The sequence below is a fragment of the Geotrypetes seraphini genome, chromosome 1 (assembly GCF_902459505.1).
Source record: "Geotrypetes seraphini chromosome 1, aGeoSer1.1, whole genome shotgun sequence".
In the NCBI taxonomy this organism is placed as follows: domain Eukaryota; kingdom Metazoa; phylum Chordata; class Amphibia; order Gymnophiona; family Dermophiidae; genus Geotrypetes; species Geotrypetes seraphini.
The window spans coordinates 432,469,250-432,495,597 of record NC_047084.1 but is presented as its reverse complement, the minus strand read 5'-3'; the positions used below and the strand labels follow the sequence as shown (position 1 = coordinate 432,495,597).

General features: G+C 41.6%; 1 protein-coding gene across 1 annotated transcript in view; it reads right to left on the bottom strand.

Annotated features, from left to right (window-relative positions):
• Positions 1-74: 74 nt before the first annotated feature.
• TEK (TEK receptor tyrosine kinase) overlaps positions 75-26,348 on the bottom strand; it is a 239,531-nt gene continuing 213,257 nt past the window's right edge. Inside the window, exons 21-23 of the mRNA XM_033919424.1 lie at positions 17,109-17,205; positions 9,407-9,506; positions 75-401 (exon numbers count right to left, since the gene is read on the bottom strand). Of these exons, the coding sequence (XP_033775315.1) occupies positions 327-401; positions 9,407-9,506; positions 17,109-17,205 (272 nt within the window). The 3' untranslated portion in view covers positions 75-326. The remainder of the gene's footprint in view (positions 402-9,406; positions 9,507-17,108; positions 17,206-26,348) is intronic.

The following is a 26,348-nucleotide window of genomic DNA, read 5'->3' as shown; positions in this document are numbered from 1 at the left end:
ATAGCACGCTATGACATGCCTTATTTCCTATATGCAAGCTTTACAAATATTGAAAGAAATATAAAGCATTGATATTACTGTGCCAGTAAGTCCAGGTTTCTACCAAAATGTATTATTATATGTGAAATGCACATAAAGCATGCTCATAGTTTTAGCACAATATAATATTTACACTCTTAGAAAGCAGCATTGTAAGATCTACATACAGGTAGCCATAGTTTAATAGTATAATACAGAGATATACACAGATCCACATCAAAACATCATATTACATTGTATTCCAAAACTCTGCTTTCTTCCACAGATAAAAGAGAGAGAGATTTTCATTAAGCAGCTTCTTCAGCAGAGCAATCAATGCCTGCATAGGTAAACTTCTCATAAAGTGTAGTATTCACATAGGTCTGAAAAAAGCAAGAGAAGTTGGTAGTTAATATAAACAAAATGGCATGCCGTTTATATTTTCTCTCTCTGTATTTTTACTGCCCAGACTGATTTCTGTTTTATTCCTGTTCTCTAACCTTGTTCAAGAACCGTGACTATTCCCACAATCAGACTGATGCAGAAAACTTGCACAAAAGACTCTTGCCTTTGTTTTCTTCAAAATCATTGGTACAAAAAAAAAAAAGCAAGTTAAACAAAGTAGTCTCCATCGAGGGCTATAAGCTTAGTCCAGTGAGTTTCCAGTTTTTTTGTACCGTATGACAAATAGCTTACAAAAAAACCTGGAAACTTGCTGAACTCATAAGTATATATGCTTTTTTACCAAACCTTTCAAGCCACCTTCATACTAGAGAATGACATGGGGACAAATTTTTCCCCGTCCCTGCAGGAACTCATTTTCCCATCCCTGTGAGTTTTTTTCCTGTCACTGCCCCGTTCCTGCAAGCTGTGCATTTAAGGCAGAGCTTACAAGAATGGGGCAGGGACAGGGACAACGACAAAACTCGCAGGGACGGAATGGGAAAATTGAGTTCTCTACTTCATACCTCCCATTAAATCAGGGGTAGGTCACCAAGGTCCTTGAGGGTCACAATCCAGTCAGGTTTTCAAAGATTTCAACAATTAATATATGTGAAATTGAATTTGCATTTACTGCTTCTATTGAAAACCTGACTGGCTTGTGGTCCTCGAGGATCATAGTTGCCTACCTCTGTATTAAACTTACTTCCCAGGAGAGATTCTTTACAGTTCAAAGGCTCAAAGCAAGATTCCTCTGAAATCTTAGTTCAAGTGTAAAATGAACCAGGGCACAATGCAAACTTGGCCTTAAGTAGTATGTTTTCAAAAGAAAATATCATCTTACTTTAAAAATGCTATCTTGAATGTTATATGAGAATGGCGGTGTATATTTTGAATTATAATATGACAAGGGCTCTCAACCAGTCAGGTTTTCACAATGAATTTGCATAAGATAAATTTGCATGCATGATCCCCATTTTATATAAATCTATCTCAAGTATATCCATTGTGGACATCTTGAAAAGCTGATTGGGTATGTCCCGAACACGGAGTTGAGACTTTCTAGACTTGTATAGGTGGGATGTGCATCACAATAGTAAAAGATAATAAAAGAACACCATTTTAGAATGTATTGTAAACCGCATATGCTTCAAGTAAAATGGGGATGATGCGGTATATAAAATGAAAGATTAGATTAGAATGTATTAGCTTTTAAAAGACAACTGCTGTGGAATTTACAGAAGCTGTCTAGGTAACCCTTCCAGTCCAGCCTCTCATCTGCTCCAGTCTCTGATTTTCTCTTACAAGTTTCAAATTTATTTAAAAATTTGATTCAATCGCAGTATCATATTTCAAAGTGATTTACAAATTAAAAATCGAGATAATGACAAAACTCAATGCACACGTGACTCAGACAGTACATGACAAACATAGGGTAGGCAGGTAGAACTACAATAAATAAGAGAAAAAGAGAAACATGTAGGGTTAGACCATTAGGAGTGGGAATTGCTATCCATGGAAAAAATGGGATAGAATAAATTATAACTTTTGGTGGGAAATCTTAAGCCAGGGGTGTCAAAGTCCCTCCTCGAGGGCCGCAATCCAGTCAGGTTTTCTGGATTTCCCAAATGAATATGCTTGAGATCTATTTGCATGCACTACTTTCATTCTATGCTAATAGATCTCATGCATATACATTGGGGAAATCCTGAAAACCCGACTGGATTGCGGCCCTCGAGGAGGGACTTCGACACCCCTGCCTTAAGCCAAGTTTATAAATTTGAACATATTAACTCGTTACAATTGGGACATTATAATAAATTCAAAGAGATTTGGGATCCATTAATAAACTTTGTACGAATTGATCATTAATATTTACCTTTGATTTCTGAATGAGTTAAATGCACATCCAGGAAGGGGGGATAGGAGGGAAGTTGGGGGGGATAAGTACTTATCTTATTGTAATGAGTGCTGTTGTTGTTAATCTGTTGCACTTTGTGTTGGCTTTTAAAACAAATAAAGAATTGGAAAAAAAAAAAAGTTTCTTTTCTAGAAATAAGTGGCCTCAGATGAAAAGCAGGTTTCAAATGAATCCGAATAGAATTGAAATTCTGAGTAAAGTTGAATTTCAAGATTCAACTGCGTCCTTATAAAGCCAGCTTTTTAATAGTCCTTTGAACCTATTAAGTATTTTTTCTTTCCTAATATAGGTCAGCAGTGAGTTCCATATTTGCGGAGCCGTGACAGAGAAAATAGTATTCCTCCAAGTGTTGATCAATCTTAGAGAAGGGACTGAAGGAGTGTTTTATCCTCAGATCTTAGAGATCTGTTTGGTGTATACCGGGGTCTCAAAGTCCCTCCTTGAGGGCCACAATCCAGTCGGGTTTTCAGGATCTCCCCAATGAATATGCATGAGATATATTTGCATGCACTGCTTTCAATGCATATTCATTGGGGAAATCCTGAAAACCCAACTGGATTGCGGCCCTCAAGGAGGGACTTTGAGATCCCTAGTGTATACGGAATCAAATATCTTTCTAAAAATGTGGGCGCTTTATCTATTAGTATTTTATGAGTCAGTAATGCTAATTTATAAGAGATTCTGTGAATTATGGGTAGCCAATGAGCTTTCTGTAAGAGTGGAGTAATATGATCAAATTTTTTCCTCTTAGCGATTATTTTTATTGCGGTATTTTACAGGCTGGTAAGTGAGGCAAAGTTTTTTTTGTTTGTTTATGCAACTTTTCCCAGTTACATTAAAGTGAATTTCACCCAATCATGTTTTCTAGAGTTTCACTTTACAAGCGGTTTTATACAGCCTCTTCAGAGACCCATTTACTTACGGCCTCTTTTACAAAGCTGCACTAACGGCCCCGAAGCCTATAGAGATTTAAAGGGCTTCGGGGCTGTTGCTGTGCGGCTTTGTAAAAGAGGCCTTTAGTTTAAATTGTCTCTACCTTGATTTATCCCAGTTAGTTTAGTTCTTCTCAGTCAATTTTCCTTTTAACTTTGATAATGTATAGAAATAAAACAAAGAAAATAAAGCAATACCTTTTATTTTAGACTAACTCAATTGAGTTCACCTTTTAACTTTAAAAACTTCTTAAGTGATTTTTTTTAAATTGGTATATCTTGCCTGAAAAAAAATTTTAAGAATTTAAATTGAATCAGGTTGAGCAGATTGGATGGACCATTCGGGTCTTTATCTGCCGTCATCTACTATGTTACTATGTATGTTGACTAGATTGCAAGTTCTGATAGCCAGTGGCGTACAAAGGGGGGGCGGGGGGGGGGGCGGTGCGCCCCGGGTGCCAGCCCTAAGGGGGTGTTCCCGGCCTTGCCGTTCAGTCCCCCGCCACCCCCAAAGGACCGCTCGCCCCACTGACCTTCCTGCACCACCTGTGAAGCAGCCCGCAGCAGGATCGCGAAGTCAGAGGAGGGGCGGGACCGTGGCGCAGGAAGCAGCGCAGGGATCGCTGACGCTGACTTCGCGATCCTGCTGCGGCTGCTTCACAGGTGGTGCGGGGAGGCCAGGGGGGCGAGCGGTCCTTCGGGGTGGGTCAGGGCATCAGGCCTTCAGGGTGGGGCGGGCGGGCAGGCAAGCAGGCTTTCAAGGGGGAGGGGGTGACAGGCAGGCAGGCCTTCAAGGGGGGACAGGCCTTCGGGGGGGGTGCAGACCTTCAAGGGGTGCAGGCCTTCAAGGGGGGCAGGCAGGCCTTCAGGGGGGGTGTAGGCCTTCGGGGGGGTGTAGGCCTTTGGGGGGGTGTAGGCCTTTGGGGGGGTGCAGACCTTCAAGGGGGTGCAGGCCTTCAAGGGGGGGAACAGGCCTTCAAGGGGGGAAAGGCAGGCAGGCCTTCAAGGGGGGGACAGGCCTACAAGGGGGGGGACAGGCCTACAAGGGGGTGGGACAGGCCTTCAAGGGGGTGGGACAGGCCTTCAAGGGGGGGTGCAGGCCTTCAAGGGGGAGACAGGCCTTCAAGGGGGGGAAAGGCAGGCAGGCAGGCAGGCCTTAAAGGGGGGACAGGCCTACAAGGGGGTGGGACAGGCCTTCGGGGGGGGGGTGCAGACCTTCAAGGGAGTGCAGGCCTTCGGGGGGGTGCAGGCCTTCAAGGGGGGGAAAGGCAGGCAGGCAGGCCTTCAAGGGGGGGACAGGCCTACAAGGGGGGGAGAAGCTACAAGGGGGTGGGACAGGCCTTCAAGTGGGGGACAGGCCTTCGGGGGGTGCAGACCTTCAAGGGGGGGACAGGCAGGCAGGCCTTCAAGGGGGGGACAGGCCTACAAGGGGATGGGACAGGCCTTCAAGGGGGGTGCAGGCCTTCAAGGGGGGACAGGCAGACCTTTAAGGGGGGACAGGCCTTTGGGGGGGGGACCATGATTTAGAAGTACACGGAGGGAAGGGGGTGTTCAAAGAGACGTGCATATGCCAAACTTTGGGGGGGGGGGAAGAAATAATGGGTCTGAAAATAGAGGAGAGGGAGAGAGATGATGGACCATGGGATTTAGGGAGGGAAGGAACAGAAAGGGAGAGAAATTGGACACAAGGGATGGTGTGGAGGAGGGATAGAGATACTGGATAGGAGGGTAATTAGGAAAAGAAAGGGAGAGATGGCGGACTCTGGGATGGTGGGGAAGGAGGGAGAGATGCCGGATGAAAGGGTATTTAAGAAAAGGTGGATCTGTGGAGGGAGATGAAAAAAAGGAAAGATACCAGACTTCCTGGGAAGGGAAGGGAAATGGAAAGGGAGGACAGAGTTGGCAGATGGATGGTTAGCATGCAGAAAGAAGGAGACCCTGGCAAGCAAGTTATCAGAAGAAAACCAGAGCCTTGGACCAACAAGATTTGAAATATAACCAGACAACAAAAGGTAGAAAAATTAATTTTATTTTCTGTTTTGTGATTATAATATGTCAGATTTGAAATGTGTATCCTGCCAGAGCTGGTGTTGGACTGCAAACGTGAGCTAGGATTTAACAGAGAGAGGAAAAGTCCTTTTTGTTTCTTTATTTTATTTACACCAAAGCGCCAGTGTGGTTAGGAGAAGCCAAAGGGGGTGAAAAAGCTATAAAACCCACCAGGAGTTTTGAAAAAAATCACCCAACTGGGCAGGAAAATCGAATTGAAAAACCAATTCAATAGGGCTGAATCGAATCAAAAATTTTTTTCCTGTATCTGGCAGCATTAGTTTGCGCTACTGTCTTACACTTTAGGACCTGGGATTGGGGAGAGATGGCATCCTCAGTACTTTATAATGCAAGTGAAACGAGGATTTGGTCAGACTTTTGAAGGGTCTGCAGAAAAAAAATATTGTATAGGCCGGGGACATGAGACAGCAGGAAATGGGAACTTTTCTTCCTTCTATTTTTGTGAATGGAAAGGCTGAGGATGTCAGAGAGTTCAGTTAAAATATGTGCTTTATAAGAAAATATAATAATGTGTTTTATAAAGTTTATAGCATAGCTGGCCTACCCAGTGAGGTGTTCCTAGTGGTGATGGTGGCAGCGTGTCAATGTGTTGAGAGGAAGAGGTGGTCTGGGAAATTCTGCTGAGCAAACTCCGGGCCCATTTCCACCCCCCAGTTAGTCCACTCCACTCAACTGGTTCACACACTGAGTGGGTCTTTGGGTGTTGTTTTGGGATCTCTTCCAGTGGTTTATCTCCTTCTGGTCCAAGGAAGGAAACTTTGTTATCCTTAGCATTGACCTACAGAATATGTTTGTAACAGCGCTGCTTGTGTGGCATTAGGCTAAGTAGTGATCGAAAGAAAAAAACAGACCTTTGCACATTTGTGCACTATATGGTGGGTGTATGAGGAGATTCACATTTCCTGCACAGCTAAGTCCATGTGAAGTTACCTTGTGCTGTATTTGACATCTAGCAAGGTCTCTGTTTGAAAGGAAAGATCTAAACTTAAAAATGAAGTGGCCAGAAGTTATGGTAAAAGCAGATAGTGTAGCTGGTTTTAAGAAAGATTTGGACAAATTCCTGGAGGAAAAGTCCATAATCTGTTATTAAGACATGGGGGAAGTGTCTGCTTGCCCTGGATCGGTAGCATGGAATGTTGCTACTCTTTGGGTTTTGACCAGGTATTAGTGTCCTGGATTGGCTACCATGAGAATGGGCTACTGGGCATGATGGACCATTGGTCTAACCCAGTTAGGCTATTATTATGTTATGTTCTCATCTGTAGGGGCCTTTGTTTTCACTTCTTATTTTAATGTATTTTTTTTCTGGGAACTTATCAGTGTTTTTTATAATGGGAACAAAAATGGAAGAGAATTAATGTGTGTGGGATGAGGGGGTAACTAATTTCTTCAGCTAAATAATTTAATCCACCTCAACCAGACATAGGAGAACTCACGCACCATTCACACACCCTCCAACCAAAAACGTCAAAAGAAAAAAACTGTTCGACAACCTCCTAGCCATTCGAGCTGCAACACTCGACCCCCAACTCTACAACCAATTGACATCGACCACAGACTGCAAAACCTTCAAAAAGAAATAAAAACCCTTCTATTCAAAAAACACATAAAACCGAACTAACACAATCAGAACTGTCCCAAGCATCACCTGCAACTACTCCATATGTACTTCTGATGTCATGACAATTCAGACATAATTTATGTTATGTTATGTTTGGAATATAAGAAAATTTTCACTGCCTGTTTCTATTCTGACCATTTATTCTGTTTCATGGTCATTACAAAAAATATTTTTTTACATAGGGGGGGGGTGTCAAAAAATGATGGGCCCCGGGTGCCACATACCCTAGGTACGCCACTGCTGATAGCAGAGTCTAGATTTTATGTTTTTATAAAGTGCTGTGCACATCTATTAGCACCTCACAAATAATGGATTTATGTTTATATGAAGATCAACCAGCTATCATGTCCTCATATATCAGGGGACATTGTCTAATGCTGCTTGAGGTAGGAGGGAGTGGGAGGGAGGAAGATGTCAATCTTCTTCAAGAAGTTGGGTGGAAGGGGGATGGAATCGGGAACCAACAACTTTCAGGTGAGGGGTTGGATGGCACAGTTAGATCATGTGGGGGAGGGGCTGTTAGTAGCTGAATGGATTCAGCCTGCTACTCAGAGCTAGTAGATGCACTAAAGTCAGCGATCATCTAACAATGATCGCTATACCGGTTTTGACTGGTTTAGTGACGATCGGATTTGATGACCCGATGCACAAAACAGCAATCGCTCATTCAATCTGGCCATGCAAATAAGGTCATTAATATTGAAATGTAAACTAGCAGTGCAATTGATGCTCTAACATGGCTTTCCGATTCACAGAAAAAGTGAACGCTTTTAGCGATCTGAAAAAAGCAACTGTTCAAGACCAGTCGTTTACCTGTCCTACTGATACAAATTAATATATTTATGACATGCCATACCTTTTTTGTTTTAATGGGCACAGCACACACACACAATTTATGCCCCATTAAAAAAAAAATCCCGCAGCCAAGCCACCCCTTCCCGATGACAAGCTGTCACTCCCCCCCAACCCGACAACAACAGTGGGTCCCTGAACCTCCTAACAGAGAAACAGGAGGGATGATCACTCCTTCCTGCCACCGTGTCAGCCTGTGTCAGCCAAAATTGACCCTGAATGTTCCCCTTGTGCCAGGTGCCCCCTCCCCTGAACCAGTGAAACCAATCAGGGCCTTAGGTTCCTCCCTCTGTATCCTGAGATACAGAGGAAGGACGCTAAGGCCCTGATTGGCTCAGATGTTTAAGGCACCTCCCCATGCATCACATGATGCACCGAGGAGGGAAAGGCCCATCATTTTGGACTGACGGGCCTCTGAGCTGGAGGGACCTTCCTGCTCTCAACTTCAGACAAAGAAACTGGGGGAGGGGGAGCTCAGGGGGATTTGGGGAGCATCTGATGGCAGGAGGGAGTGGGCATCCATCCTGCTTTTGGGGAGGAAGAGGTAGGGTAGGAGATGGTTCACAGGGTGGGGCACCTGGCGCAGGGGGGCCTCCATTGGCAGGAGGGAGTGGGCTTCCCTCCTACCATTTTTGCTGCTGCAGGTTGCTGAAGCAGGAAGGAGTGGACATTCCTTCTATCTCCCGTGGGGGGCAGCTGTCATCATTGGGGGAGGAGGGGGGACCTGCAGTTTTCGTTAGGGGATTACGAAGGTTGTAGAAAGCCTTCCTCAGGTTTTCTAGTGGAAGCTGAAACATGGACCATGTTGGGTCCAAAATATGAGTGAAAGGACTCTATTTAAGGATTGGTGTCTTACATATTTTATATATGTGATTTGTTTTTAAGGCTTGGTCTCTTATATATTATATATATGTGACATATTTTTTATGATTATTTTCAAAAAATTATAATTGTCCAAAGGTTGCTGTGCACAGTCCCTTTCCCACTTGTTTTTTGTTCCATATTTTAGTAACCATACTAAAATACCATACTACTATCTCCAATCTACTGATCAAATCAATAGACATTAAAGCATTCCGAAAAGAAATCAAAACTCATCTCTTCAAAAAACACTTCCCATCATTTTAACCTCACTATAGCACTAGAAAATACTCTAATGAACACCACCACCACCACCACAGCAACACCTTCAACATTGTACAACTCACTACTGTATCCCGATTGTATTATTATTCATCACAGTAACCTATTATATACCTACTCTTTGCTTTGTAATTCTCCTGGAAATGACCAGACTAACAATTGTAACTTGCTACATACATGATTCTTTGTACTGTAATGCTCCTGGAAATGTCCAGACTTTTAACTTGTAATCCGCTTAGAACCGCAAGGCACAAGCGGAATAGAAATCACTAATGTAATGTAATTGTGGGGAATAGATTCTTTCTTCGCATGGTACCCTTGTAATCTTGAAAGCTCATGTTCAATATCTATGAATTATTTTGATGGTGATCCAATGAAAAGAAAACATTTAAATGCATTAAATCTTACCTTTCTTTCTTCTAACATCCTGTTCAATGACACCAGTATCTGAGCAAATGATGGTCGTTCATATGGTTTCTCACGCCAGCACTGTCTCATGAGGTCATACCTTAGAAAACAAGAAGTAATTCAAATTGAACTATTCTGTATTATCTTCAATGTTTATTTTGTATAATAATCAAGAACCTCATTCAATGAATTGGACAGAAAATGCCAATTTGTTTTGTTTTCTCAGCTTTCCTATGCTGTATTTTCATGTATAGGTATGAGATGTAAGATACTGTCATAGTTTCAGTCTATCAAGTAAAAGAAGATACAGGTAACAAAAGGTGAGTAAAACATGCATATTAAAGTTTCATAACCTCAAACATTAAAAAAATAACTTCCCCCTCCCCCGTTTGCAAAACCATAGCGCGGTTTTTAGCGCCGGCTGCAGCGGTAACAGCTCTGACACTCATAGGAATTCTGTAAGCGTCGGAGCTGTTACCATTGTGGCTGGTGCTAAAAGACGCACTAGAGGTTGTGGTAAGAGCAGATAGTGTAGCTGGTTTTAAGAAGGGTTTGGACAATTTCCTGGAGGAAAAGTCCATAGTTTGTTATTGAGAAATACATGAGGGAAGTCACGGTTTGCCCTGGATCGGTAGCATGGAATATTGCTACTCCTTGGGTTTTGGCTCGGTACTAGGGACCTGAATTGGCCACTGTGAGAATGGGTTACTGGGCTTGATGGATCTTTGGTCTGACCCACTAAGGCTATTCTTATGTTCTTATGGTCAAATAACATGCAAGTACATCAGGAGTTAAAGTATTCCAATACAAATGTGTGCAAAAATGCAAGTAAAAGGTACACTGGAAGATCAGCTAAAAATAATAGCAAAGCCCTATTTTTATTGTAGATGAAAGTTAAGTCTAACCATTGAATTAAAATAATTGAAGACTTTGGTCCAAGCTAGGATTCCTAGCTACAATGGATCTGCCTTAGGATGAATAAGTTAGTAACTGGGTGGAAGGATAGCTAGGTAATGAAAGATTAGGTTCTTACCTAGATAATCTTCTTTCTGTTAATATACACAGGTGTCTGTACATTAGATAATCAATACATGCTCTCGAACTGTTGCAGAAGGATGTCAGTCACATCTTTCAGCTCCCCTTCAGTTTGCACCAAAGCTAACAATCTCCACTGTAACAGAAGAAAAGAGAAGGAGGGGCATAGGGAACTTCCCTAGAGATACCATACAATTCTGTTCTGCTCTTTAACTCATGAAAAAGACTAATTAGCATGAACTTGCAACATAGATGTATCAATGAACCAACCTGCTGAATGCAAATAGCACTAACACATAAGGAGCTCTAAAGTAGCCTGAAACTCCACCCCTGCAGATTTGTAAAAGGAGCCCATAGAGATAAGAGTCGAAACGTTTGCTTTTAACATTTGATGTTCTTGTCCACAGGCATCTTTGAAAAACTTTTGCTGAAAAACATGTTGTTTGCTCGGCTTCCTGAACTAGCATCTGTGAAACATGGCTCGTGTTGAGGCCGGGGTTCATTTCCAGCAAGATAAGTGTTTATAATTCAGGCCATTATAAGCTTGAGTTTATAACTTTTTCAGTATGTGAAGCTTGTGTGCTATGATTTGAATCACTTGCACCACTGGTATAAAGTTATTTACTACAGGGTTGCTTTGTGAATGATCACTCTAAGCACATGAAGACTAGTCTTAAGAAACTGTATCTTTTATATTTTGTGTAAACCAATTATATCTCTGGGGATAATTTTTTTTTTTTTTTTCTGTTGTGATAATTGTTGTTTCCCTTTGATATTCATTTTTTTCCACATTAAATTCTCTTTTTGATTTTGATGTATTATGACAGGCAGGAGTGGTGATGGCAACTCCAGCTGTGAGGAACCGAGTCCAGTGCTGGCCAGGCTTCTATTGTCTGTGTTCCCTTTATGGCAAGACAGCTTAGGATGGGCTAGAGTGGGCTTTGATGGTGCCTTCAGCGTTGGGATATTAGAACAGTATCAGGAAGACTTCTATGATCTGTGTCCCATGCATGGCAAAACAGATCAGGATTGGCTGGAATGGGCTTCGATAGCACCTCCAGTAGTCGGGATGTAAGGACAGACTTCTATGGTCTGTAAAACGAAAATAGCACAGAAAGATCAGAATCATAAGAACATAAGAATAGCCTTACTGGGTCAGACCAATGGTCCATCTAGCCCAGAATCCTGTCTTTATGGTGGCCAATCCTGGTAAAAATCGAAAATGTAGCAACAAATATATGTACCGTATTTTATATCACTTTCATTGTTGGTTTAATCATGAATGTGACTGTAGGGCAGATTGGATGGACCATTCAGGTCTTTATCTGCCATTAACTACTACTATATGTTACTATGGCCTCCTTTTATCAATCTAGATTGGGTTTTTAAAAAATCTCTGGCTGCTGCAGTAAAAGTTCTGATGCTCAAAGAATTCCTATAAGTGTTGGAGCTTTTACTACAGTGGCAGGTGATAAAAAACCGTAACATAGCTTGATAAAAGGGGGTCTATGTTATTTCTTCCAACTTTTTCAGTTTCTGGAATTCCTCATCAACTTCCAGAAGTTCATCCTTCATCTAACCAGCATTATTTTATAGAAATTGTGTAGGACACTATTCATGCCAAGGCTTTTCTTCCAGAGGATAGTATTCAAATGGTTATGACATGTTCAGGCCATACAATCAGTGCCCTAAGTCACAGTCAGAGCCAGAGGTGGCTCAAGGCAAAATGGGGGTGGGGCAAGGGATGAGCTACCCCCCTCCCCAAGCATCCAAGATGGGGGTAGGGCAAGGGCTACCCCAGTTATTAGGTAAGGCTGGCCAGCTGCCTATGGCAGCAGCTTCTAATAGGGTAGTAGCTTCAGTAACACAGTAAATGACAGTAGAGCCTCACACACCACTCCTTTTAAGCCCAAGTCACCCATGTTTAAAGCAAAACAATGGATCCTGCCAGACAAACTCAAAGAACCATGTTTCTTGCCACACATTGTTTAACCTGCTTTTTAGAAGACCTCAATATGTATACTTCCGAGGAAAGACGGGAGAGGGGAGACAGCTGCCTGTCTCTACCTGAAACACAGTTGCCTGCTCTTCTGGTCTCTACTCAGCTTCTGTCTTGAAACATATATTTATGAAAAGCTCCAATGCTAATCATCTAGCCATTGTATCAGACTCCATGAATCAATGTGGAGATGGACTATCAACAAATACATATTCAATATTGCTGAGGCCAAAACCCCTCACTACACTTTAGAAATTGTCTAATGCGTACAACTTCACCCCCAATCCTAGGTCAATCAGACATTGACTCCTAATCTAATGCACTGGTCCTGGTGGACTTCTTCCAAAACAAGATTTAAAAAGTACAATCAGAAGTCAAAAAAGCTACTATCACTGCCCCTATATCTTTCCAACTGAGTTATACACCAAATCTGGAGCACTTTCCAGCCTTTATCCCAAACAACCACTGTTACTCTCTTGAAAAAACTGTCCACTTGCAGCAGTATACTCAACCGATGCCCCAATTGTCTACTTGCAGAAGCCCCTGACCACATCATATGAAGGTCATTTCATAAATAGTGCACACTATTATTTCAAATTTACATTTTTTTTTCAAGTATTTCTTTACAATCCTTCAATACAGTCTCCCTGCTTTACAATGACTGAGTCCCAACGTCCGGGAAGTTTCATTATTTCATCCAAGACACTATTTTAGTTCAGTTGCCGAATGGCTCTGGTACCAGCGGAAGAAAGCTCTTTCAGAGATGCAAAACGATGTCCACGCATAGGTTTTTCAACTTTGGAAAAAGGTCAAAGTCTGGTGGTCTCATATCCGGACTGTAGGGAGCATGAGGTAACACCCCAGCCGTATTCGTGTAGTTTTTCAATGACATTCCCTATATGCAGGTGAGCGTTGTCGTGAAGAATGAGTGGCCCAGCCAAGAGCAACTGAGGTCGGGTTTTGTGCATTTTTTGCAGAAAATCACGATAATATACTGCTGTGACACTTCTTCCACATGGAACTTTGTCTGTGATGATGCCTTCATGATCAAAAGCAAAAATCATAATTTGTTTGACTTTTGATTGAGCTCATCAAAATTTTTCTGGTCATGGGGAAGATGGAGCTCCCCCACTTGTCATTGAAAAACTACACGAATATGGCTGGGTGATGCCACTCTGGATGTTGGGACTCGGTCATTGCACAGCAGGGAGACTATATTGAAGAATTGTAAAGAAGTATTTTTTTTTTTTTTAATGTAAATTTTTAAAAAATAGTGTGCATTATTTATGAAATGACCCTCGTAGAATGGCCAACAAAACTCTTAAACAATCTTCTTCACCATGGCCAACTACCATCCTAAATGGAGGAAATTGCTCTCACACTGATCTCCAAAGCCCAGAACGTAGACCTCTCTAACCCCTCAAATTACAGACCCATAGCAGGAATCCCTATACTATCCAAACTTCTTGAAACGCACGTCAGCAAACAAACCTCTGCCTACATTCAACAACACTCTTGCCTCCATCCCATTCAATATGGTTTCCGCTCAAATCACAGCAGAGATGTTCTGTTATTGACATTTAACCACCAAAATCAAGCAATACTTGAGCATTGGATGCCAGGCGATCCTCCTTCAATTTGATATATCAGCAGCCTTCAACTTGGTCGACCACCAAATATTACTAGCCAAACTCAACAAAATAGGCATTGTAGGAGCCGTTCTGAACTGGTTCAAGGACTTCTTACAAAGCAGACAATATCTTGTCTACAAAGATGAAAAGTTTTCAAAAAACTGGCAAGCATTCTATGGCGTACCACAAGGATCACTATTATCACCAACTCTATAATCTTTTCATGAGCTTATTAAGTCATATCAAATTTGACAACAATAAATACATATTTTCATATGCAGATGACATTCTTCTATTAATCAGGACTCTAATGACACAATGCTGATAATAACAAATGGAATACATAAAATACATACCTGGGCTGCATCCAACACACTCAAACTACTCCCCCCCCCCATTTTTACAAAGCCGCATTAGGCTTTTATATAACTGGCTGTGGTGTGGTATTAGCTCAGATGCTCATAGGAATTCTATAAAAAAGCCTAACTTGGCTTTGTAAAAGGAGCCCTAAATGCATACAACCAAAGTTCTATGGTTTCATAATGCTGCACATATGGTTCCTCCTGCTGTAACTCTAATCTCAGGTTCCACACTGGATATCAACAAGATGTCCAAGGTTCTTGGAGTCACACTTGACCCCACCCTATCATATGAATCTCAAGTATCCAACCTAAGGAAGAAAACTTTCTACAGCAGGGCTGCCCAAGTCCGGTCCTCGAGATCTACTGGCAGGCCAAGTTTTCAGGAAATCCACAATGAACATGCATGAGAGAGATTTGCATACCAAGAAGGCAGTGCAGGCAAATCTTCTCATGCATGTTCATTGTGGATATCCTGAAAACCTGGCCTGCCAGTAGATCTCAAGGACCGGACTTGGGCAGCCCTGTTCTACAATATGAGAAGACTAAGACTTATCAGACCCTTTTTTCAAGAGCATCATTCTGCCATACTGATGCAAATCTGATACTGTCCCAGCTGGATTATTGCAACTCCCTCTATGTGGGCAACTCCGGTCCTCGAGGGCCGGAATCCAGTCGGGTTTTCAGGATTTCTCCAATGAATATGCATGAGATCTATTTGCATGCATTGCTTTCAATGCATATTCATTGGGGAAATCCTGAAAACCCGACTGGATTCTGTCCCTTGGATTCTGCCCACCCCTGGTCTAAACTCTACTCTCCTAAACAAACTACAGATGATTCAAAACAAGGTGGTCAGACTAATATTCAAGCAAAAAAATTTGACTCCATTTCACCTTATTATAAGAACTTACATTGGCGACTTGTCAAAGCTCGTATCACCTTCAAACTATCATGCATAATGTTCCAAATCCTATATGCAAAAACTGCAGAACCGCTCATAAACTTATTTGCCAATTCTTGGTCTAAGTCAACCAGAAAACTGAAATCACTTCAACTGCTCCTCCCATCTCCCCAAAGGTTTAAATACAAATGCATATTTGACTCGCTCTTCCAGGTCTTGGTACCAAGATATGTGAAAAACCTCCTGACAGACATCAAGACGGAACCATTCTACAACAGATTCTGAAACAAATAAAAAACTCTCTTCTATGAAAGCATACATACTGTAGACAACTAACTCGAAATACCTAATGTCGCTAAATCTCATACTCTACTCAAGTGCTATACCAGTATTGTTATAGAACCTCCATTCACAACTCTACCCTTCTCACTCTGCTATACATTCTGTAATTTCCTATATTGTAAGTCACCTTGAACCTGTTTAGGCATAGAGCAACTCAAAAATACTAGATTGGATTAGATTAGATATGATAGAGATGTTTAAATACATACATGGCATAAATGAGCATAAAGTGAGTCTCTTTCATTTGAAAGGAAGCTCCAGAATGAGAGGACTTAGGAGGAAGGCTCAGGGGTAATTTAAGGAAATACAGTATGTTTTTTACAGAAAGGATGGCAGATGCATGGAATAGTCTCCCATTGGAAGTGGTGGAGAGAATGACTACAGGCTCCTTTTACGAAGTTGTGCTAGCGGTTTTAACGCGTACTACAATTCCCCACACACTAGACGCTAACGCCTCCAAAGAGCTGGCGTTAGTTTTTCCGTGTAACATGGTGGTCAGTGTGCGCTAATCTTCAGCGTACGCTAAAATCGCGACTGCAGCTTAGTAAAAGGAGCCCTATGTCTGAAGAAAGCATGGGATAGGCATGTGGGATCTCTTAGGGAGAGGACAAGATAGTGGATGCTGTGGATGGGCAGACTGGATGGGCCATTTGGCCTTTTTCTGCCATCAAGTTTCTATGTTTCAAATTAAATGTTTTTAGCTGGTGTATATATTTGCTGTACACTGCCCTGAAAAGCCAAAACACAGTAATTATTGAGAATGTAAATATGAGAAAAGTCAAAAACATAATTTTTTTGAATAAATCCCATGATGTAATTTTTGATCAAAACTAACACAGTACTGTGTTCTGGCTTAATGTATTTCCCATTTGTACTGTGTTTTGGACTTTTGCTATTGGTTTGAAAATACATCCAAATGTTAAATGGCTTCCATATTAAGAAATGCAAAATAACTACAAGACATCGGGCAAGTTAGCTTAGTTTTGACCAAAATGTCCTGGCTTTCCAGGGCAATCTACCACCAAGGGAAAAATCTTTCATTTAGACATTAGTGCAGATACATGAATTTTTAAAAGTGATACTTTACCTTTTGGTGGGTAACGTTGTACTTATATTATAGGTATGAGAGAATGTATGCGGAACAAGTAGGAAATAATAAAAAAATTCAAAGAAGTCTGGGGTCCGTTGGAAAATTTATTAAATTGTAGATTGGTTAATTGAAACGATCCTTAATTTTTTGATTTTTTTTATTTTTCCACACACATCCAGATGGGGGGGGGGAGGGGAGGGAGTGGGGAGGGTGTAAGGGGTTTTGTTTTTTATATTTATGCAATTTTCTTCAGTTTGGAAAATTAATAAATATTTATTTTTTAAGTGATACCTTTTAAGTGTTTTTTAAAATATTTTTATGGGTACATATTTTTTAGCTTACACTTCATCATCACAGTTGAGTGGCTTTTCAAGCCTGTATCCTTGTGGCAATTTTTCATAGAGTTCTGCACAGGTCATGCCACAGTAGGGTGTTCCTCCTATTAAAAAGAAAAAGAAAGAAAGTCACTTTAGGAATTTCCTCAATGATTTCATTGCGTTACATTACATTGTGCTTGTTAACCGTGTAACCACAAGTTCAACGCGGTTTACAAAAGACTATTAACTAAGCCTAGTACAAATGAATGAATTAATCAGATACTTGGAAAATAGATAAGTCTTCAGCTGTGTTCTAAAATGTTTATAAAAATAAGCTGTGAGCAATAACGCTCGAAATTCTTTGTCATGAGAGGCTGCTTGGTACGCAAGTGTATGATCAAGACATTTTTTTACTTCTACAGCCTTGGACAGAAGGAAAATTAAACAGAGGTTGAGTTTTTCTGCTATGTTTATATGAAGCTAAGGAGAATCTATTGACCAAATAAGGAGGAGTTGATCCATACAGTACTTTGTAGCAAAAACAACCCAGCTTAAACAGCACCTGAGCTTCCACAGGAAGCCAATGTAATTCACAGTAAAAAGATGTGATATGGTCATGTTTCTTCAGGCCGTAGATCAGCCTGACCGCTGTTTTCTGCATTAGTATCAGTCTCCCTAATTCTCTCTTAGTGATTGTCAAATAGACAATGTTGCAGTAATCAAGAAGACTCAGTAATAGTGATTGTACTAATAGTCGTAAAGCAGCAAATTCAAAATAGGATTTAATTGTTCATAACCTCCATAAGGTGAAATAACTTTTACGTACTACTGCATCTATCTGTCAGCAGAAAAATGAAAGGAGTCCACGTTGTCTTCATTGATTCCTCTTTTCAAACTTATTTCTAAATAACTCAAGCCATAAAATAGGGTAAATGCACAGTAGCATGCATTATTAGTAAAATGATTAGATATTTTCTAGTAACTAGGAGGATTATTGGTCAGTAATAAATACTTCAAAGTTGGGAGCGCAATTGCTTGTTTCATAAATGCTAAGATTAGTCTCTCTTCCTTAGATGCATTCATGATTAGGTTAAGAGAAGCCATAACTTCCAAATTAACCCCCTCATTTTACAAAACCGCGCTATGAGCGTCAGAGCTGTTACTGCCGTGGCCTGTGCTAAAAACACTAGTGCAGTTTTGTAAAAGGAGTGGTAAATTTTCTAGTCCAATTCATCAAACAAGGACATAAATAATAAGACGACCCTTGTGAATGAGGAACCACATTTGACACTGCTTCTTTCATGACAAGACTAAAAACTCATTCCAATAATCAAAAAGACTTTGACACTATCCATCTTCTTCAATGACACATGTAATGATCCCAAAGCCAAGTTACTCAATTTGGACTCAAAAATCAGTGGTAAAACCTTTAGGCCTAGAAACCAGAAACTTAACAAATGAAAATAACTTTCTAGGCTGGTCTAATGCATAGCATATTTTCTTGCGAAAAAATGTACAGTATTTTATTTGTCAAGCAGCACTCTATGGGCTCTTTTTACTACGCTGCACTACCGGTTTTAGCGCGCGCTTAGCGCGTGCTGCACTGCTGTGCGCGCTAAGCACTAATGCCTCCATTGAGCTGACGTTGTTTTTGGCGCGTAGCGCAGGGTTAGCGCGTGCTAAAAATGCTAGTGCACCTTAGTAAAAGGAGCCCTATATGTTCTAAAACATTGAAATACCTTGATTTAGAAAGAGTTGAGTGAATTTTTGTCCATATCCATTTAGGGCAAGGGTTTTCAATCCAGTCCTTGGGACACACCCAGCACAGTCATATTGTCAGGATGCCCAAAATGAATATGCATGAAACAGATTTGCATACAATGGAGGTAGTGTATGCAAATTTATCTCATGCATATTCAATGCAGATATCTTGAAAACTTGACTGGCTGGGTGTATCCCCAGGACTTGGTTAAGAACACCTTACGTATTTAGGGTGAAAGTTATCAATATGGGCTAAAGTAAAGATTTGTTATTTTACTTTTACCCTCAGTTATTAATTACTAGATTTCATTGCATAAAATGGAAGATTAGGTTCTTACCCTGATAATTTTCTTTCCAGTAGAAAAGCACATGAGTCCTGAACCTGTGGGTAGTGCATCTTCACTGGTGAGGGATGCTGAAAGTATCATCTTACATTTTCAACTCCACCTCCCTGCATCACTGAGCACTGCCTTCTCTCCTCAGTTTGTACGAAAGCAGAGATAATCCCTGAAAGAGGAAAAAAACAAGGAGGGGCACAGGGAAACTCCCTGATCGCAAACTTTTGATCTGCTCTGCAGGAAAATACAATTCATTAACAAATGGAATATAGCATCAACAAGACAGAACAAAAACAACCACCTAACTATGTGCAACCTGTATAGATGCTCCTGTATCTCTGAAACCGTAGCTTCATATTGTTTCTTCTTGCTTGAGTGCCATTAGACAAGCCTCTGCAGAAACATATCTCTCTGAGGCTAAAAGCCGGCTACACTGAAAACTGATAGGGCAAGGCTTCATGACTCATGTGCTTTCCTATTTGAAAGATTATTGAGGTAACGTATCAAACCAATCCCTCGAGCCTAGGGTGGGATAGAAGAGCCTGCTGCTAGCACCCCTGCTGGCAATCCTCACCCCGAAGTGCCATGGTTCGGAGGGGGGTGGGCGATCACCATCGCAGCAGATGAGCCATCTCTCCTGCAGCGATCAGCCCTCCCCCACGACTCGATCTGGGAAAAAGGGAGCCAAGCCCTCTTGCCCAGTGGCACCCCCCCCTGCCGATAATGATTGGGCAAGAGGGAGCCCAAGCCCTCTTGCCTGGCGGCACCCACACCCACCGATTGTGATTGGGCAAGAGGGAGCCCAAGCCCTCTTACCCGGTGGCACCCCCTGCCGATAATGATTGGGCAAGAAGAGGTCCTGTGGGCGGGGTTTTAGCCACCTGGGCCAATCAGGCCCTAAGGCCAGCCATTCAAAGGATGGCTGGCCTGCTGGACGGATGGGCTAGGCACCCGTTCGTCCGTCCAACTAATTTAAGGTACGGGGAGGAGGGTTGAGGGTGGGGGGGTTGAGGGGTCGGCAGGGTCTCGCGGGTTGGCAGGAGGGGGCCGATCAGGGGTTCGGGGTCGTTCATTGGAGGGGGGGGGTGTCGAGGGCAGGAGGGCCTGGGATCCTTGCTGCCCTTATCTTAGTGGGGGTAGGGGGTTTGCCTGGGCAGGAGGGCTTGGGCTCTCTCCTGGCCCGATCGTTGGGGGGGGGGGGAGTGGATTCTGTAACCAGTGTTGTTTTTGACGAACACCGGTTACAGAATCCAGCTTTTAGGCAAAGGACTGGCTCCTCCTTTGCCTAAAAGCTTTTGTTTTGGGCGTTTGGGAGTTAGGCTTTTTTTAGGTTGATTATATGTTGTTAATGTAGACGTAGTGGTGGTCTGGGCATTTAAACAGCTGAACATAGAGGCAACCATTATACAAAAAACCTCCTTTTGGACTTTTTTTTTGATAATAGACATTTTCCCTGCTTCTACTTTCAACGTTTAAGATCTTAGGCCAAAAGGGGACTTAGATGTTTTTTTTTATTATGCCCCTCCACGTGTTCCTGTGTTAGCCAGTTAGCATGCGATAAGTATAACTCATTAGTTAGTTAAAGCTTTCATGCTGACTGCTAAAGCTAAGCCTCCTCAGAGAAAAATTCAGAAAACTTCAGTAATGTGGGATTTAACATGCCGTAGCAAGCAAACTACCACACGACCCCTAAAGGCGTTTGTGCGGGAACCTGTTACTGCATTCTAACCATGCTTTAAGTACTTAACGTTCTTTAGTAAAGGGGCCCCTTAATGGGATAATTTTGGCCAAATATCACAGAATATCTGTGTTATCTGGCTAAAGTTTTACCATCCCCTGTAGACCTTTGAGTCTTGTGGTCAACAGTTAACCAATCTGTGAGATGGGAAATTGTAAAACAAAACTTTGTCCAGGTAATGCTTGAAGTTACCTAGATAAGTCTTTTGAATATCAGCCCCCAATTTAACATTTTTACTTAGAAAACTTATAACAGTTACAATAAGGTGCTCATTTCTGAAGCAGACAGATGTCTCAAAATGGCCACAAAAAGTCCGTCTGCTGAAAATGTCCATATTGCTATTTTCAATAGGCAGAATTTGGATACTTACACTACAGTTTGTCCATTAAAGCAAGGAGGTGTGCTGGAGACATGTTTGCGCGGGACTAGGGCAGACTCAAAATGAGGACATTTTTCAGTGATAATTGAACAGGAAGAAACATCCAAGGCAAAAAAGAAGGAAGCTTTTATCTAGACCTGTTTCAATCACATTCAGAATACAAAAAGGTACAATAATTGAGCAGCTGGCCACTGGAAGGATGAAGGCATGACCGCTCCTGCATCTCCCAGTGGCTACTGACTTCCTCCCACCAGGCTCTATGACAGCATCAGATATTATGATCATTCCTGATAGAGCAGCAAGCACGTGTAAAGAGTAGTGCTGCCCGATTCACGATTCAAATCGGTTCACCGATTCACTTCGGGTGAATCGATTCAAATTGATTTAAAACAAACAAAAAAAATTGGCTTCTTGATTCGGTAACTGACTCTCCCCCTTGCGCTGCCTATTGCTGGCAGGTCGCTGCCGCACCTGCTTTAGAGGGCGAAGGGGGAGGGTCAGTCAGGAAGTGGTAGTGTCTGGCTTTTCCCCTGGCCTCCCGCGCATCCATTTAATTAATATCAGCAACCTGCAGAGAAGCTCGCCAGTGCTAGCAATCTTTGTTTCCTCTGCTGCGATCCTGCCTCTGACGTCAAAGGAGGGGCGGGACCGCGGCAGAGGAAACAGCTCTGAAGACCTATGGCAGCTTGCAAAGATCTCTAGCACCGGTGATCATCTCTCCAGGCTGCTGATATTAGGTAAATGGATACGCGGCTATTATAGTGCGGTGGCTATTATAGTGGTATACCTTTAAGTACAGTACATTTTTATCTGTTTCTGGAAGGTTCACAATAACATATAACAGAATTAAGGTACCCTTTTATTAAGCTGTGTTAGAGGTTTTTAGCGCGGGCTGGCAAGGTAAGTGTTCCGACACTCATAGCAATTCTGTGAGCGTCAGAGCATTTACCATGCTGGATCACGCTAAAAACCTCTAACACAGCTTAATAAAAGGAGCCCTAAGATAGGATTTGCACTTTTGTTCCATTGTTTAAAGTCCAATGCACTGACTATCAGGCTAATTCTCTGCTCTGCAGGGATGTCTGTATGGCCATTTTTGTATAAATGATGCCAGACAGATGTTTTTATGCCTGCTTTTTTTTTGGGGGGGGGTTTCATATTTTGGATGTTTCATTTTGGAAAATGGCTGTTCATTTTAGACATTTTCAGGTCAAGAACGTTCTTCTCTTGTATTTTTGAAAAGAAAATCCCAGCATTTTTCCCGTTCAAAAATGGCTGAGAGATGGACTTTGCTTTGGGTGTTATGTACAAGTACATCTGAATTTTGACATGGACATTCTTACAAAAATACCTCTCTGCCTGAATTAAAGTTGTACAAACTTCAAACAAGTTATTCTTATACATGTACTGTATATTAAGGAGGGAAGTTATTTATTTATTCAATTTTTGATACTGTTCTCCTAAGGGAGCTCAGAACGGTTTACATGAATTTATTCATGTACTCAAGCATTTTTCCCTGTCTGTCCCGGCAGGCTCACAAACTATCTAATGTACCTGGGGGCAATGGGAGGATTAAGTGATAGGGTCACAAGGAGCAGCATGGATTTGAATCCACAACCTTAGGGTGTGTGAATGCACTACTTACTCCCATAAGAACATGAGAATTACTGCTGCTGGTTCAGACCAGTGGTCCATCATGCCCAGCAGTCCGCTCACGCGGTGGCCCTCTGGTCAAAGCCCAGTGCCAGACCAGCGCACATTCTTGTTCAGCAGGAACTTATCTAACTTTGTCTTGAATCCCTGGAGGGTGTTTTCCCCTATGAGAGACTCCGGAAGAGTGTTTAGTTTTCTACCACTCTCTGGGTGAAGAAGAACTTCCTTACGTTTGTACGGAATCTATCCCCTTTCAACTTTAGAGAGTGGCTTCTCATTCTCCCTACCTTGGAGAGGGTGAACCACCTGTCCTTATCTACTAAGTCTATTCCCTTCAGTACCTTGAATGTTTCGATCATGTCCCCTCTCAATCTCCTCTGTTCGAGGGAGAAGAGGCCCTGTTTCTCTAATCTTACGCTGTACGGCAGCTCCTCCAACCCCTTAACCATCTTAGTCGCTCTTCTCTGGACCCTTTCAAGTAGTACCGTGTCCATTTTATATCTCCCATTCTCCTTATCACAATCTTCCCATAGGACCCATGAAGGAGTGTTTTCTGAAACATGGATTGCGTTGAGTCCGGTGTACTCACACAAGAGAACCATTTGTTTGGAATGCTACCTTGAATTTTTTTTTTTTTCAATAAAGATAAGACTTTTAAACCTTGCACATCATTTCTGCAGTTTTTCTCCTTGTTTTGGTTATTTTACCAGAAGTCAGGTTATTTGAGCACAGGGTTCCATTTTATACAATAAGATCCTAAAATAACCTGATTTGTTGTACAGTAACTCGACTTATGATATAATAACCCGACTTAACAGTAACCCACATTGATAACTTCCCCCTTAATTGAGACAATAAGCAGCTGATCGAGTTAGAATGGTAACAGTGACATGTTTCCTGTTTGATTATTCATAAGGCTGCTCTTAGGATACATTTTAGCAAATATAACCTATATTTGATCATTTTCGTATGGGAGAAGTTGGTGATGGCGATGCCTAAACTGATCTAAAATGCAATGTGATTATTTTTAAAACATAATTATACATACAGAGTCGATTTTTCAGTAAGATAGCAGTTGTATACGTAATTGAAAGCCTAAACAGAACAAAGTGTTTTTCAAAAAGGTTTCTGAGGTCAGTTTGAAAACTGAGTGGTTATGTGTGTAAAGAATATATACAGACTTTTAAGTAAAATAAAATAAGGGTGTAATGTTGGAGACTTTAGCAGTATTCATACCTTTTGAAAATGTAAGGTACATACATACATCTCCTACATGTCCTCAAAACACCTTCAGTTCCTTCTTCCATAATCATCTTTTTATCATGCTAAAATAGGGTTAGTCCATTTAAGTCAATCATATGAAGTCAAGCCCTTAAATGAGAACTTCACACCTAGAAGTAATACCACAAGACTACTGCTAGGGGTCACCCTACTACTACTAGCAGTAGTCACAAGACTACTGCCAGTGTGATTTTGAACCCAGTGCCTGCAGGGACAAGAATGATTTGAGGATTGTTCCTATCCTGGGGGGATCTTAGACCATAAGAAATTCAAAGAAGTAGGCCTAGGGGTCCTACAAGAGGATGATGTCTTTGGGATGGTCTCTATAGGGAGGTGGCATCCTTATAGGCAAAGGGGAACTTCAAGGGGTGTGTTTGGAGGGGAGCTCTACTGTATTCAAAGGGCCTTTATAGGGAAAGGGAACTCTATGGGGGATATTTGAGGAGGGATTCTGTAGGGGTGTTTCTTCAATGGGAGGTGGGAAAATATATTTCAGCTCATGCCTCTTTAAGAAGAAGTCGAACAATGCATCTTGCAAAGTCGATCACAATTTGTATTATTCATGTACCAAGGGAATCACATTAAGATGTGGTAAAATGCCATCCTACTACATCTTAGTAACTACCCGCCTAAATCTGAAATAGTTTATCCCCAAGATCTTTAAAATGTCATGTAGAATAATGGATGCATTTCAAAAATGAAATACATTTTTTCAACTTTTTTATGATTAGTCTTGTGGTGGTGATAAATTGTTTACATTAGAAGTCAAAAATCAAGAAAACTGAAGCTGCAAAAATATAGAATAACAGGATTCTGTGCCTTTAAAGGTTTTCAGTTGTAATTACTTCTATAAAAGCAACCCTTTGATCTACATATACTGAAGACATGATGAGCCATTTTTGATAGGATGTCTAAGTCCGAATTTGGATGTTTCCTGCAAGAGTCTAAGTAGCCGATTAAAAAAATAAAATAAATTGGAAGTCTTGCAATATTGCTGGTTTCAAAAATGGTTGTTTTTCCGCCTCTGACTTTGGACATCTTGGCTGCCAAGACATGCAACCCTTAGGACCACAAAACCATCCAAGTTCAAAATGTCCAAATCCAGACCATTTGGACGTGGGAGGGGCCAGAATTGTAATGGACTGGCCACATAGACATACACAAATACAGCAGTGGGGCACTTTTAGAGACCACTGATGTACATCTCCCCATAACCCCCTTATAATGTATGGTTAACCCTTCAAAACTCCCCCAAACCTATTATACCCACCTGTTTACCACCCCAATAGCCCTTATGGCTGCAGGTGGCACCTATATGGCAGTAGAGTAGGATTTTGGTGGGCTCACACTTTCCATCATAAATGTAGTGTTTAGAGTGGCTTAAAGGGCTGGATCCTCCTCTCTGTGGTTCACTAGCCAACCTACCAGGCTACTTAAGACACCTGTGTGCTGCTCTTCTAGGCTTTCCCATATTAGGTGCTGCTGTTCTAGAGATAGGTATGTACTGTTTCATTCAGATTTTTGGGGGGTAGGAGAGGCTCAGTGACCACAGGTGGAGTGTGAGGGGTCATAACTTAATCCCTCCAGTGGTATTCTTGTCAGTCTGGGTACCTTTTTGGCACTTGGATGCTTTTAAAACAGGTCTAGCTCACAATGTCTCAGCCCAGGACGTCTTAGAAAAGATTTGATTATTCCTGCAAAACATCCAAGTCTAAGCCCGCCCAAAGCTGGCCCATAATATGCCTCCAACACAGTCCCCTGTAGTTCTGGACGCACAGTGGATAGAACGACTTGCAAGACATCCAGAAAGACAATTTTGAAAATCGGCACTTGAACGCCCTGGCAATAGGACGTCTAAGTGCCAATTTATGCTCTCTTTTGGGCATCTTAATGTTTTGAAAATGCCCCTAGTAGCCATGTTGGCTGTGAGTTTTTAAAAAATAAAATGTGTATGTTTGTGAGTGACCTTAACTTTCTTCATTTTTTAATCACTCACATAAAGCTTTTCATAAACAAGCAACATCTATGGATCCATCCATCAATAAACAAAGGATCAAAAAACTGTTCGTATGGGTCACATAGAATTTCAGCATATAAATGTGATTGCAGTCAGTA